This window comes from Scomber japonicus, chromosome 16 (assembly GCF_027409825.1).
Source record: "Scomber japonicus isolate fScoJap1 chromosome 16, fScoJap1.pri, whole genome shotgun sequence".
Taxonomy (NCBI): Eukaryota; Metazoa; Chordata; class Actinopteri; order Scombriformes; family Scombridae; genus Scomber; species Scomber japonicus.
The window spans coordinates 1,335,662-1,351,087 of NC_070593.1; the positions used below are offsets into that span (position 1 = coordinate 1,335,662).

The window sequence follows — 15,426 nt, forward strand, 5'->3', positions numbered from 1 at the left end:
ATGCTGTTTTGATATAAAATAAAGGATAACAATAATAATAACTATAATAAGGAATATAAAAGGGGTAGTTGTTTTTAGTCATGTAAAGTAAATTATTTTGACCACCAGTAAATAGCTTTGGGTTTATAATGATTGTTATTGTAGTTTTAAGTTGTGAGCGGGGGTGGCGTTTCGTATTTCCGAGCTGGCAGGCGGCTCCTGAAGGTGTCCCAGGCAGTAGGCTCAGCTCCATTAGAGCGGCGGAGTGTTTGCGGGCTGTCCGCTTTTCTGACCTTCTGCTGCGGCTCCGGAGACATGGGAACGCCCTGAAGCCTCCAGAGCTCCACACACAGCTCCACACCCGGCTGTAACAACCAGAACATTATAACTCAAACCTTCCGCTGACCGTCTCTGAGCTAAGAAGACAAACGGTGAGTGGCTTTACCCCCCCTCCTCCTCCTCCTTCACCGCAGGTAACACCGAGCCCAGGCCGGCCTCGCCCCCGCTGTGTGAGCGCGGCCTCCCGGCTCTCCCGGAACTCGAGCCCCGTGGATCCAGTTAGGAGTCGGAGGCCGCGTTGATAGTTTAACCATTAAATGGATTTAAACGCCACAGCTAAAACACAAACCATGTTAACATTAATATTACCGGTTTGTTTTATAAGTTTCAAGCTGAAGTTTATAATTTAAATGCTTATTTTAATAAAATTATGATATTAGCGTGGTGGTGCTAATGCTAGTTAGCATGCAAACGTTAGCTGCTTTAATCGGTCTCGCTGCTTATTAGTAATTTATGTGTTTATATAATAATTATAACTTTGTATAATACTGTTGGAAACGGGTGTTTGTGTTTATGGTGTTTTTGTGTTGTTGTGGTTTGTTTTAGCGGCCTGACAACAACAGTTAGATAGATAGCAGCTCGAGCTAATGCTAAAGCTGGAAACATCGTCTGTACTCGGGAAACATCGTCTGTACTCGGACGTGAAACAACGTCGGTACTCGGACGTGAAACAACGTCGGTACTCGGACGTGAAACAACGTCGGTACTCGGACGTGAAACAACGTCTGTAATCGAGACGTGAAACATCGTCTTTACTCGGCCTTATACTAGGACTCTAAATCACTAGTTTCTCCACTATACGATATTATATCGATTTAATGAACAACGATGCGATGTTGGCCGACATCACAAAGTCTGTCACGATATGATTTCGGTTAGATTGATGAGGCAGCGATAGATATGAGACGATATCACAGCTGATTTAACACAATCACTTCCTTTCATATCAAATCACTAAACTACTTTTTTATTTCTGAGCTCAACCAGGCATTTAAAGTCTGAAAACAGGAACTGGACCAAATAACTAAATCGTTAAAAGCTGCAGCTCCCAATGCAGGTAGACTGAGATCCACCTGCATTGGGAGCTGGATGTGAGCGTCTACCTCACTATTGTTTCACATCCTATAAAAGAAAACTGAAAGAACATCTAAGTCATTATTTTTATTTTATACATTAAAGCAGGATTTTGCTTCTCTTTTAAACGTGCAGTGTTTACCGAGCTGTGGACGAGCAGCAGCACGTGTCAGTGTTTTATGTGTGTGTGAAGCATCTGATGACAGACTGTCTCTTTAATCCGGGGTTAGGGTTAGGGTTAGACGTCAAACTTGTCGCTCTTTTACACTCGTTTTTAGTTTTTGTGGAAAAAAACTGCTCGTGATAATTTCAGTGACTTTTTTTCTGGCCGTTGCCATGGCGCCGTTGCCATGGCGCAGCTGGCGTTTTGTTTGGAGGTGTGCGATCACGGATGGAGACGGACGTGCCAGGGGAATTTCAAAATAAAATTGCGTCTTTAATGATTGTTGTCTGATGGACGCTATTGGCTCATTGCTCATTAAATCGATGTAGATCAGCTTATCGTTCCACTACTACCTTAAACCCCGTCTGTACCCGTCCTTTAACCCCGTCTGTACCCGTCCTTTAACCCCGTCTGTACCCGTCTCTAAACCCCGTCTGTACCTGTCCTTTAACCCCGTCCTTTAACCCCGTCTGTACCCGTCCTTTAACCCCGTCTGTACCCGTCCTTAAACCCCGTCTGTACCCGTCCTTAAACCCCGTCTGTACCCGTCCTTTAACCCCGTCCTTTAACCCCATCTGTACCCGTCCTTTAACCCCGTCTGTACCCGTCCTTTAACCCCGTCCTTACCCGTCCTTTAACCCCGTCCTTAAACCCTGTCTGTACCCGTCCTTTAACCCCGTCTGTACCCGTCCTTTAACCCCGTCTGTACCCGTCCTTTGACCCCGTCTGTACCCGTCCTTTAACCCCGTCTGTGCCCGTCCTTTAACCTCGTCTGTACCCGTCCTTTAACCCCGTCCTTTAACCCCGTCTGTACCCGTCCTTTAACCCCGTCTATACCCGTCTTTAAACCCTGTCTGTAGCCGTCCTTTAACCCCTTCCTTTAACCCCGTCTATACCCGTCTCTAAACCCCGTCTGTAGCCGTCCTTTAACCCCGTCTGTACCTGTCTGTACCCGTCCTTAAACCCCGTCTGTACCCGTCCTTAAACCCCGTCTGTACCCGTCCTTAGACCCCGTCTGTACCCGTCCTTTGACCCCGTCTGTACCCGTCCTTTGACCCCGTCTGTACCCGTCCTTTGACCCCGTCTGTACCCGTCCTTTGACCCCGTCTGTACCTGTCTGTACCCGTCCTTTAACCCCTTCCTTTAACCCCGTCTATACCCGTCTCTAAACCCCGTCTATACCCGTCTCTAAACCCCGTCTGTAGCCGTCCTTTAACCCCGTCTGTACCTGTCTGTACCCGTCCTTAAACCCCGTCTGTACCCGTCCTTAAACCCCGTCTGTACCCGTCCTTAGACCCCGTCTGTACCCGTCCTTAAACCCCGTCTGTACCCGTCCTTAAACCCCGTCTGTACCCGTCCTTAGACCCCGTCTATACCCGTCCTTTGACCCCGTCTGTACCCGTCCTTTGACCCCGTCTGTACCCGTCCTTAAACCCTGTCTGTACCCGTCCTTTAACCCCTTCCTTTAACCCCGTCTATACCCGTCTCTAAACCCTGTCTGTACCCGTCCTTAAACCCCGTCTGTAGCTGTCCTTTAACCCCGTCTGTACCCGTCCTTAGACCCCGTCTGTACCCGTCCTTTAACCCCGTCTGTAGCCGTCCTTAAACCCCGTCCTTTAACCCCGTCTGTACCCGTCCTTTGACCCGTCCTTTGACCCCATCCTTAAACCCCATCCTTAAACCCCGTCTGTACCCGTCCTTTAACCCCGTCTGTACCCGTCCTTTAACCCCGTCTGTACCCGTCCTTTAACCCCGTCTGTACCCGTCCTTTAACCCCGTCTGTGCCCGTCCTTTGACCCCGTCTGTACCCGTCCTTTGACCCCGTCTGTACCCGTCCTTAGACCCGTCCTTTAACCCCGTCTGTACCCGTCCTTTAACCCCGTCTGTACCCGTCCTTTAACCCCGTCTGTACCCGTCCTTTAACCCCGTCTGTGCCCGTCCTTTGACCCCGTCTGTACCCGTCCTTTGACCCCGTCTGTACCCGTCCTTAGACCCCGTCTGTACCCGTCCTTAGACCCCGTCTGTACCCGTCCTTAGACCCCGTCTGTACCCGTCCTTTAACCCCGTCTGTACCCGTCCTTAAACCCTGTCTGTACCCGTCCTTTAACCCCGTCTGTAGCCGTCCTTAAACCCCGTCCTTTAACCCCGTCTGTACCCGTCCTTTGACCCGTCCTTTGACCCCATCCTTAAACCCCATCCTTAAACCCCGTCTGTACCCGTCCTTTAACCCCGTCTGTACCCGTCCTTTAACCCCGTCTGTACCCGTCCTTTAACCCCGTCTGTACCCGTCCTTTAACCCCGTCTGTGCCCGTCCTTTGACCCCGTCTGTACCCGTCCTTAGACCCCGTCTGTACCCGTCCTTAAACCCCGTCTGTACCCGTCCTTTGACCCCGTCTGTACCCGTCCTTTGACCCCGTCTGTACCCGTCCTTTAACCCCGTCTGTACCCGTCCTTTAACCTCGTCTGTACCCGTCCTTAAACCCCGTCCTTTGACCCAGTCTGTACCCGTCCTTTGACCCCGTCTGTACCCGTCCTTTGACCCCGTCTGTACCCGTCCTTTAACCCCGTCTGTACCCGTCCTTTAACCCCGTCTGTACCCGTCCTTTAACCCCGTCTGTACCCGTCCTTTAACCCCGTCTGTACCCGTCCTGGTTAAGGGTTAGGGGGTTTTATTAGTCTGGTAAATCAGTCGGCTCTTTCTGTTGTGGACAGATGATGAAACCTGGAGTCACAGGTTAAATATAAATATAAATATAAATATAAATATAAATAAACTTTGTCAGATAAAGTTGAGCACTGAGATTTAAAAACAGAATAAAGTGTCTCTGAGTTTCAAGTCATGAAAACAACAGGCGGTGTTTTTGTTGCCGTGGAAACACTCAGCTCAGTGTCTTTAATATGAATTTAATGTCCTACTTTTGTCCAGATGAGACAAAGCAGCTCTGTTCTGGAGCTTTCTGCTGAATCTCATGATCCTCCTCAGCAGATGGACGTTCACATTTCCTTCCTCTGACTATTTTAAGGAAAACATTTTAAATATCAAAGTGAAGTTTTTAAACTGGTTAATTAAGTTTAATCAGCAGCTTCAAAACCCTAAAACACTTTATTAAGATTTTAAATTAAACAGAAAATGAGTCAATAATCACATCAGACAGTGTTTAACCCTCCTGTTGTCCTCGAGTCAAGGAAGGAAGGAAGGAAGGAAGGAATGATGGAAGGGAGGAAGGAAAGATGGAATGATAGAAGGGAGGAAGAAGGAAGGAAGGAAAGAAGGAACGGAGGAAGGAAGGAAGGAAAGACGGAAGGATGGATGGAAGGGATGAAGGAAGGAGGGAAGGAATGATGAAGGGGGAAGGAAAGATGGAATGATGGAAGGGAGGAAGAAAGAAGGAAAGGAGGGAGGAAGGAAAGATGGAAGGTCAGAAGAAGGAAGGAAAGGAAGGGAGGGAGAAGGAAGGAGGGAAGGTCGGAAGAAGGAAGGAGGGAAGGTCGGAAGGGAGAAGGAAGGAAGGGAGGGAGAAGGAAAGAAGGAAAGGAGGAACAGTCAGAACAAACGGGGTCAAATTGACCCCGTCTCTCTTTTGACTGTTCCTTCCTTCCTTCCTTCCTTCCTCATTAATCGCGATTAACTATGGAAACTCTGCGATTAATCTCGATTAAAAAAAAAATGAATCGTTTGACAGCCCTAATTAATAATATATAAAAAAGAGTAACAGTTATAATTAATAATATATAATCAGTAACATTATCTCTTCCTCTCTCTGACTCGTCTCTTCTGAGGAGGAAATGAAAAGTGTTTTTTTTCTTTGACCTCAATCTGGACTTAAAACGTGGACACAGGACACCGAGAGGGGCGAGAGGGGTGAAAGCCAAACCCTGTGACTCCCCGGGCCTTGGGGTGGGGGGGGTGGGGGGTATAGGGGCATGGGGGGGGGGGGCTCTCTGGCAAGCAGCGATGATTAATCTGTTGATAAGAGGATCAGTCTCAGCACAGCCGGGTCAGATCCAGCAGACGGCCGCAGTCAGACGGCTCGCTGCTAATTACACCCTAATCAACTTAGAGCCGAGCTGCTGCTGCTGCTGCTGATGCCTTCAAGACACGCTGGGAAAATACGAAATATCAGCGCTCACACCCGGAAACGGCTTCTCTCATTACTGATTCAGAAGAAACATCACAGGCTAATAAATCCACATTATAACCTTTCCTTTCCTTCCTCCCTCCCTCCCTCCTTTCCTTCCTCCTTTCCTTCCTTCTTTCCTTCCTCCTTTCCTTCCTTCTTTCCTTGAGTTGAGGACAACAGGAGGGTTAAGACAGTTATTAGTCTGTTGTGATTAATAATCTGTAATGTCTAGCTCCCAATGCGGGTAGACTGGGAAAGGAGGGAGGGAGAAAGGAGGCAAGGGCAGAAGGGAAGGATGGATGAAAGAAGGACGGAAAGAAGGGAGGAGGGAGGGAGGGAGAAAGGACAGAAGGAAGGTAGGAGGAAGGAAGGAAGGTAGGAAGGAAAGGAGGAAGGAAGGAGGGTGGAAGGAAGGAAGGAGGGAAGGAGAGAGGGAGGGAGGGAGGGAGGAAGGAAAGGAGTAAGGAAGGATGGAGGGGGAAGGAAGTGAGGAAAGAAGTATGGAAGGAGGGGAAGAAGGAAGGAAAAATTAAAGAAAGAGGAAGGAAGGAAGGAACAGTCAAAAGAGACAGGGTCAATTTGACCCGGGAGGACGACAGGAGGGTTAAATGTGGTTGAAGATTTTCAAAATAAAAGCGCTTCTAAAAGATGATGATGGATGTTTTCATTTCGCATCGATGGCTCGTTACTGACGATGATTTTACTTATTTTAATGTTTTGTTGTTTGTGTTTTTTTTTACTTGCAGGTGAAGAGACTACATGTCCCAGAATCCTCTCTGAGAGCGAGCGACCACTTCCTGACAGACTCGTCCGTGTTTTCCTCTCTCCCTCCGTCCGGTTGGTTGGATGAGTCCCACACAGCGACACAACTGTGAGCAGTGATTGGGCGCTGAGCCAGACCGGGTAGCCAACGGGGAGCCAGGTGAGAGGTCAGGTGACTCTGTGTGTGTGTGTGTGTGTGTGTGAGTGAGAGTGTGTGTGTGTGAGGAGAAGAAGGCTATTTTCCTTACTCCCTCCTTTCCTTCCTTCCTTTCTTCCTTCCTTCCTTCCTTCTCCCTCCCTCCCTCCCTCCTTTCCATCATTCTTCCTCCATTCCTTCCTCCCTCCTTTCCTTCCTTCCTTCCTTCCATCCATCCTTTCTTCCTCCCTCTCTTCCTCCTTCCTTCCTTCCTCCCTCCCTCCTTTCCTTCCTTCTTCCCTCCCTCCCTCCTGTCCTTCCTTCTTCCCTCCCTCCCTCCTTTCCTTCCTTCTTCCCTTCCTCTCTCCTTTCCTTCCTTTCTTACTTCCGTCCTTCCTTCCTTCCTTCCTTCCTTCCTTCCTCCCTTTCTTCCTTTTTTCTGTCCTTCCTTCCTCCTTCCCTTCCTTCCTCCCTCCTTTCCTTCCTTCCTTCCTTCCTTCAAATTGTGGATAAAAGGCTTTAGGTTTGTAGTTCAGATGAAAATGTGTCAGATTATCATTTAAAACTATGAATTAAAGTGAAGCTGCTCTGCTGTCTGATAGCTGCCTGAATGAATCATTAGTATTAGTGTGTATATAATGTGATGCTTTTTGTCCCTTCAGGCTAAAATGTGATGCTTTTTGTCCCTTCAGGCTAAAATGTGATGCTTTTTGTCCCTTCAGGCTAAAATGTGATGCTTTTTGTCCCTTCAGGCTAAAATGTGATGCTTTTTGTCCCTCCAGGCTAGCCATCATGGCGGACGTGGACCCGGACACCCTGCTGGAGTGGCTGCAGATGGGTCAGGGCGACGAGCGCGACATGCAGCTCATCGCTCTGGAGCAGCTCTGCATGCTGCTGCTCATGTCTGACAACGTCGACCGCTGCTTCGAGACGTGAGTTCACTGACAGGACGGAGACTTCCTTATCTCACACACACACACACACACACACACACACACACATATACATATATATATCTACCTGTTTGTGTTAGTGGAGAGAGGAGGGAGGGACAGTGTGTGTGTGTATGTGTGTGTGTGAGAGAGAGTGAGAGACAAACAGAGGGAGAGAGAGAAAGAGAAACAGGGAGAGAGGGAGAGAGAAACAGGGAGAGAGGGAGAAAGAAAGAGAAACAGGGAGAGAGAGAAAGAGAAACAGGGAGAGAGAAAGAGAGAAACAGGGAGAGAGAGAGAGAAACAGGGAGAGAGGGAGAGAGAAAGAGAAACAGGGAGAGAGAAAGAGAAACAGGGAGAGAGGGAGAGAGAAAGAGAAACAGGGAGAGAGAAAGAGAAACAGGGAGAGAGAGAAAGAGAAACAGGGAGAGAAGGAGAGAGAAAGAGAAACAGGGAGAGAGAGAAAGAGAAACAGGGAGAGAGGGAGAGAGAAAGAGAAACAGGGAGAGAGGGAGAGAGAAAGAGAAACAGGGAGAGAGAAAGAGAAACAGGGAGAGAAGGAGAGAGAAAGAGAAACAGGGAGAGATAAAGAGAAACAGGGAGAGAGAGAAAGAGAAACGGGGAGAGAGGGAGAGAGAAAGAGAAAGAGAGAGAAAGAGAAACAGGGAGAGAAGGAGAGAGAAAGAGAAACAGGGAGAGAAGGAGAGAAAGAGAAACAGGGAGAGAGAGAGAGAGAAACAGGGAGAGAGAGAAAGAGAAACAGGGAGAGAGAGAAAGAGAAACAGGGAGAGAGAAGGAGAGAAAGAGAAATGGGGAGAGAGAGAAAGAGAAACAGAGGGAGAGAGAAAGAGAAACAGAGGGAGAGAGACAGAGGGAGAGAAAGAGAAACAGAGGGAGAGAGAAAGAAAAACTGAGAGAAAGAGAAACAGGGAGAGAAAGAGAGAGTGATTTTTGAACCAGTGTTGCCATGGTAACAGCAGTTACGGCAGAAAATAATCTTAAACTAACAGATTATAAATTATTTGTTATTTCTGGGAGAAAATATCTTCCAATAAAATAAGTTATCATGACTCACAGCCGTTAATCAGGAGGTCAAAGGTCAGAGGGCTTCACAGTGACCCTCCTCTCTTCCTCCTCCTCAGGTGTCCTCCTCGGACGTTCCTCCCGGCGCTCTGTAAGATCTTTTTGGACGAGAGCGCTCCGGACAACGTGCTGGAGGTCACGGCTCGAGCCATCACCTACTACCTGGACGTCTCTGCTGAGTGCACACGCAGGATCGTAGGAGTGGACGGAGCCATCAAAGCCCTCTGCAACCGGCTGGTGGTGGTGGAGCTCAACAACAGGACCAGCAGAGACCTGGCAGAGCAGTGTGTGAAGGTGAGGAGTGGGAGGAGGAGGATAGAGGGGGGCCGGGGGAGGAAGGGGGTAGAGGGGGGTCGGGGGAGGAGGAGGAGGAAGAGGAGGAGGGAGGGAGGGAGGGAAGGGAGGGCTGGTGGTGATGGAGCTCAACAACAGGACCAGCAGAGACCTGGCAGAGCAGTGTGTGAAGGTGAGGAGGAGGAGAGGTAGGGGGGAGGAGGAAGAGGAGGATAGAGGGTGGTGGGAGGAGGAGGAGGAGGACTGGTGGTGGAGCTCAACAACAGGACCAGCAGAGACCTGGCAGAGCAGTGTGTGAAGGTGAGGAGTGGGAGGAGGAGGATAGAGGGAGGGAGTGGGAGGGAGGGGAGGGCTGGTGGTGGTGGAGCTCAACAACAGGACCTGGCAGAGCAGTGTGAGGAGCAGGAGGAGGAGGAGGAGGAGAGAGGGAGGAGTAGGAGGGCTGATGGTGGAGCTCAACAACAGGACCTGGCAGAGCAGTGTGTGAAGGTGAGGAGGAGGACAGGGATGAGGAGAGAAGGAGGGAGGGGAGGGCTGGTGGTGGATAGGCGAGGGGGAGAAGGAGGTGGAGGTCAACAACAGGACCAGCAGAGACCTGGCAGAGCAGTGTGTGAAGGTGAGGAGGAGAGAGAGGGGGGGGGGGATAGTGGGAGGGCTGGTGGTGGTGGTGGTGGTAGTGGTGGAGGTGGAGGTCAGTAACAGGACCAGCAGAGACCTGGCATAGCAGTGTGTGAAGAGGAGGAGAGAGGAGGAGGCAAGAGGGAGGGAGGAGGATGAGGAGAGGAGTGGAGGGCTGCTGGTGGTGGTGGAGGATAACAATAGGACCAGCAGAGACCTGGCAGAGCAGTGTGTGGAGGAGAGAGGAGAGGAGAGGAGGAAGGGACAAGAGACAGGAGAGAGAGGGAGGAGAGACAGGAGTAAGAGGGAGGAGAGACAGGAGAGAGAGGGAGGAGAGACAGGAGAGGGGGGAGAGAGAGGGAGGAGAGACAGGAGAGGGAGGGAGGGAGGAGGATGAGGAGAGGAGTGGAGGGCTGGTGGAGGAGGAGGGAGGAGAGACAGGAGAGAGAGGGAGGAGAGACAGGAGAGAGGGAGGAGAGAGGGAGGAGAGGGATGAGAGGCAGGAGACAGGGAGGAGAGGGAGGGCTGGTGGTGGTGGAGGTCAACAACAGGACAGGTCGAGACCTGGCAGGGCAGTGTGTGGAGGTGAGGAGGAGAGGAGGAGAGGGAGAGGAGTGGGAGGGAGGGGAAGGCTGGTCTGGTGGTGGTGGAGGTCAGTAACAGGACCAGCAGAGACCTGGCGTAGCAGTGTGTGAAGAGGAGGAGAGAGGAGGAGGCAAGAGGGAGGGAGGAGGATGAGGAGAGGAGGATAACAACAGGACAGGTAGAGATCTGGCAGAGCAGTGTGTGGAAGAGAGAGGAGAGGAGGAAGGGACAAGAGACAGGAGAGAGAGGGAGGAGAGAGAGGAGAGGGAGGGCTGGTGGTGGTGGAGGATAACAACAGGACAGGTAGAGACCTGGCAGAGCAGTGTGTGGAGGAGAGAGGAGTTGGAGAGGAGGAAGGGACAAGAGGGAGGAGAGACAGGAGAGAGAGGGAGGAGAGGGGGGAGAGAGAGGGAGGAGAGGGGGGAGAGAGAGGGAGGAGAGGGGGGAGAGAGAGGGAGGAGAGGGGGGAGAGAGGGGGGGAGAGAGGGAGGAGAGACAGGGGAGAGGGAGGAGAGAGGGGGAGAGAGGGGGAGAGAGAGGGGGGAGAGGGGGAGAGACAGGAGAGAGAGGGAGGAGAGACAGGAGAGAGAGGGAGGAGAGACAGGAGAGAGAGGGAGGAGGATGAGGAGAGGAGTGGAGGGCTGGTGGAGGAGGAGGAGGAGGAGGTGGTGGAGGAGGGAGGAGGGAGGATTTGGCTGTAAAAAGTTAGAATGACTACAGATGATCAGCACTCAGCCGGCTGTGTGTGTGTGTGTGTGTGTGTGTGTGTGTGTGTGTGTGTGTGTGTGTGTGTTGCAGCAGAGCGTCACACAGGCAGCAGATCTCCATGTGCTCTCAGACGTTTATTAATACTCCTCACAGACAGTTGACTTCTTTATTCAGGACTCTGATCTGAGCTGCTGATATTTAAACATCAGGGTCCATGATGTTTTTATCGTCTCCATGAGGTTTAGTTTAAATTTAAAGGGTTAAAATATGAAAATAAACGTATGAATAACTTCACACATTCTTTTTTTGTGGACCCAGCATCAAATTTCTGCTTTTAATCCATTTAGAGAGAATATATTAGAGGATTATGGTAAAAATGTCTAAGTGGTGTAACCATAAAAACTTTGTACCAAATAATTGAACGTTGCTTAAAAACAGTAAATAGTCAATAAAACACCTTCCTTCCTTCCTTCCTTCCTTCCTTCCTTCCTTCCTTCCTTCCTTCCTTCCTACCTAACACCATATCAACTAGTGTGGCATGATCTTACATTATAACTTTTATATTAAATAAAGCTAATGGAATACTATTGTTCTAAATATTACATTTCATCTGGTTACCATGGAGACCAGGAAACATTTACATGTTTTAAATGAAGTCATTATTAGTATAAGTCCACTTAAACACACTGTAGCTGATCACATATTTAATATCTATCATTCTTTTGTGGTTACACCATTTGACATGTTCAGGAGCATTCAGTCTGACTTTTGGTAAAAAATGGTGCAAATGTCATTTAAATGATATAAAACCAACAAAAATACTAAATGTACATTTTAACAAACCTGATGCTGCTTTTAAATCTAGTTTAACTGATTTATGGATTCATCATCTTAACATTTATTATCACTGAGTCATAAACTGTCAGGTGAGGATAAAGGAAAGGTTCACCATTTTTAATTTGGGTGTCCACTCAGTCATTTCAAAATAGATGTGAAGCTTAACCCTTTATAGGGCACTCATTGAAAGGAAGGAAGGAAGGAAGAAAGGAAGGAAAGAGAGAGGAAGGAAAGGAAGGACGGACGGAGGAAAGAAGGAAGGAAGGAGGGAGGGATGGAGGAGGAAAGAAGAAAGGAAGGAAGGACGGAGGAAAGAAGGAAGGAAGGAGGGAGGGATGGAGGAGGAAAGAAGAAAGGAAGGAAGGACGGAGGAAAGAAGGAAGGAAGGAAGGTGGGGGGAGGGAAGAAAGAGAAAAGGAGAGAGGGATGGAGGGAGGAAAGAAGGAGGGAGGGAGGAAGGACAGATGGAAGGAAGGAAGGACGGAGGAAATAAGGAACGAGGGAGGGAGAAAGGAAAAGAGGAAGGGAAGAAAGAAGGCAGGGAGGAAGGAAAGGAAGGACGGAAGGAAGGAAGGAAGGATATTTTGGGATATTTACAGAAGTTACCAAATATAATTATTTGCCCAATAAAGGGTTAAATTCAGTCTGAGTTAATCATATTAAGTGATATCTGACACAATTATAGTCAACCTAAAGCAGAGTACTACTACTACTTCCACTTCTACTATAAAACTACAGATCCCATCTCCATCAGAAGCCCCGCCCCCTCCCCCTACGTTGTGTTTTTAACTCTGGGGGGGTTTCCTGTCTCTCTCTGCAGGTGCTGGAGCTGATCTGCACTCGGGAGTCTGGCGCCGTGTTCGAGGCCGGCGGTCTGAACTGCGTGCTGAGCTTCATCAGAGACAGCGGACACCTGGTACACAAAGACACGCTGCACTCGGCCATGGCCGTCGTTTCCCGCCTCTGCAGCAAGATGGAGCCGCAGGACTCGTCTCTGGAGACCTGCGTGGAGTCTCTGTCCAGCCTCCTCAAACACGAAGACCACCAGGTACCAGCGAGGGGAGGGGGAGGGGGGGGGGGGTCTAATAATTATCATCTTAACTTCCTGCAGGTATCAGATGGAGCCAGGAAAAGAAAAAAGAGGTCTAATAATTATCATCTTTACTTCCTGTAGGTGTCAGACGGAGCCAGGAAAAGAGATCTAATAATTATCATCTTTACTTCCTGTAGGTATCAGACGGAGCCAGGAAAAGAAAAAAGAGGTCTAATAATTATCATCTTTACTTCCTGCAGGTATCAGACGGAGCCAGGAAAAGAAAGAAGAGATCTAATAATGATCATCTTTACTTCCTGCAGGTATCAGACGGAGCCAGGAAAAGGAAAAAAGAGATCTAATAATTATCATCTTTACTTCCTGCAGGTATCAGACGGAGCCAGGAAAATGAAAAAAGAGATTTAATAATCATTATCTTTACTTCCTGCAGGTATCAGACGGAGCCAGGAAAAGGAAAAAAGAGATCTAATTGTCATCATCTTTACTTCCTGCAGGTATCAGACGGAGCCAGGAAAAGGAAAAAAGAGATCTAATTGTCATCATCTTTACTTCCTGCAGGTGTCAGACGGAGCCAGGAAAAGAAAAAAGAGATGTAATAATTATCATCTTTACTTCCTGCAGGTATCAGACGGAGCTCTGCGCTGCTTCGCCTCATTGGCCGACAGGTTCACGCGCCGCGGCGTCGACCCCGCCCCTCTGGCCAAACACGGCCTGACGGAGGAGCTGCTGTCCCGCATGGCGGCCGCCGGCGGCACGGTGTCTGGCCCCGCCTCTTCCTGTAAGCCCGGCCGGACCTCCACGGGCGCCTCCGTCCCCTCGGCCCCCGACTCCAAACTGAGCAACCAGGTGTCGACCATCGTCAGCCTGCTGTCCACGCTCTGCCGCGGCTCGCCTCTCGTCACTCACGTAGGTCCACTCCTCATTATTTATTAACCCTTGCTGTTCATGCTCAGAGCGTTGTTAGAGCTGAGCTGGTTACCATGACGATAGCTCACACATCACTTCCTGGTTTTTAATGATCAGTCCGTAAACTCGGCATCGTCTGACGCACGCTGGAAACTCTGAAACATTTCACTGTGTGTTTCAGCTTCTGTCAAACTAACGGTGGCTTCCTGTCTGAGCTTTTCAAAATAAAACCTTTGTTATTGAGCACTTCTCATTATTATTATTAACCTTCCTGTCGTTCTCCCGGGTCAAATTGACCCCGTCTGTTTTGACTGTTCCTTCCTTCCTTCTCTCTTTCCTTCCTCCATCCCCCTTTCTTCCTTCCTTCATTCCTTCCTTTCCTCCCTCCCTCATTCTTTCCTCCGTTCTTCCTTCCTTCCTTCCTCCTTTCTTTCCTCTGTTCTTCCTTCCTTTCCTTCCTTCCCTCCCTCCCTCATTCTTTTCTCCGTCCTTCCTTCCTTCATTCCTCCCTCCTTCTTTCCTTCCCTCCTTCCTTTCCTCCCTCCCTCATTCTTTCCTCCGTCCTTCATTCTACCTTCCTTCCGTCCTTCCTCAGTCCTTCCTTCCTTCCTTTACTTCCTTCTTTCCTCCATCCTTCCTTCTTTCCACCCTCCTACCTCCCTCCCTCCCTCCCACCCTCCCTTCCTTCTTCCTCCCTCCCTACCTTCCTCCTTTCCTTCCATCTTCCTCCCTTCCTTCCCTTGACTCGAGGACAACAGGAGGGTTAAAAATCGTTTCCCCCGATTTTATTAGTTTTGAAGTCGTTTGGCCCCTTAAATCGTAATCAGGATCAGAGTTTGATTAATTGAGCAGCTTTAATTTAAGGGTTAAATGGTTTAATTTAAGGGTTAAATGACTTTATTTAAGGGCTAAATGACTTTATTTAAGGGTTAAATGACTTTATTTAAGGGCTAAATGACTTTATTTAAGGGCTAAATGACTTTATTTAAGGGTTAAATGGTTTAATTTAAGGGTTAAATGACTTTATTTAAGGGCTAAATGACTTTATTTAAGGGCTAAATGACTTTATTTAAGGGTTAAATGATTTTATTTAAGGGTTAAATGATTTAATTTAAGGGTTAAATGATGTAATTTAAGGGTTAAATGACTTTATTTAAGGGTTAAATGACTTTATTTAAGGGCTAAATGACTTTATTTAAGGGTTAAATGACTTTATTTAAGGGTTAAATGACTTTATTTAAGGGCTAAATGACTTTATTTAAGGGTTAAATGAGTTTATTTAAGGGTTAAATGATTTTAAGGGTTAAATGACTTTATTTCTTCCCTCTGTTGTTCAGGACCTGCTTCGCTCTGCGCTGCCTGACTCCATGGAGTCTGCTCTGGGAGGAGACGAGCGCTGCGTGCTGGACACCATGCGGCTGGTGGACCTGCTGCTGGTGCTCCTGTTCGAGGGACGCAAGGCTCTCCCCAAATCCACGGCCGGCTCGACGGGTCGGATCCCCGGCCTGCGACGCCTGGACAGCTCCGGAGAGAGATCCCACCGACAGCTCATCGACTGTATCCGCAGCAAAGACACGGACGCTCTGATCGACGCCATCGACACCGGAGGTCAGAGTCTCTCTCTCTCTCTCTCTCTCTCTCTCTCTCTCTCTCTCTCTCTCTCTCTCTCTCTGTCTCTGTCTCTGTCTCTCTCTCTCTCTCTCTCTGATTTAATAGATAATGTCTGTAACTAAAGTAGATAGTTTGTTTTATGTTATTTAGGCAGTGTTTTATATATTATTAATCCTCTTCATTCAAGTTTAATATATATGTTTTATAAGGCTGGGTGATTATGG

The 15,426-nt window shown here is 48.7% G+C and overlaps 1 protein-coding gene across 1 annotated transcript in view; it reads left to right on the forward strand.

Moving 5' to 3' along the window:
- The first annotated feature begins 214 nt into the window (after positions 1 to 214).
- The window catches only part of hectd1 (HECT domain containing 1), a 40,390-nt gene continuing 25,178 nt past the window's right edge, over positions 215 to 15,426 (forward strand). The window contains 7 exon segments of the mRNA XM_053335950.1: positions 215 to 410; positions 6,423 to 6,598; positions 7,357 to 7,506; positions 8,649 to 8,883; positions 12,452 to 12,679; positions 13,307 to 13,591; positions 14,929 to 15,199. Of these exon segments, the coding sequence (XP_053191925.1) occupies positions 7,367 to 7,506; positions 8,649 to 8,883; positions 12,452 to 12,679; positions 13,307 to 13,591; positions 14,929 to 15,199 (1,159 nt within the window). The 5' untranslated portion in view covers positions 215 to 410; positions 6,423 to 6,598; positions 7,357 to 7,366.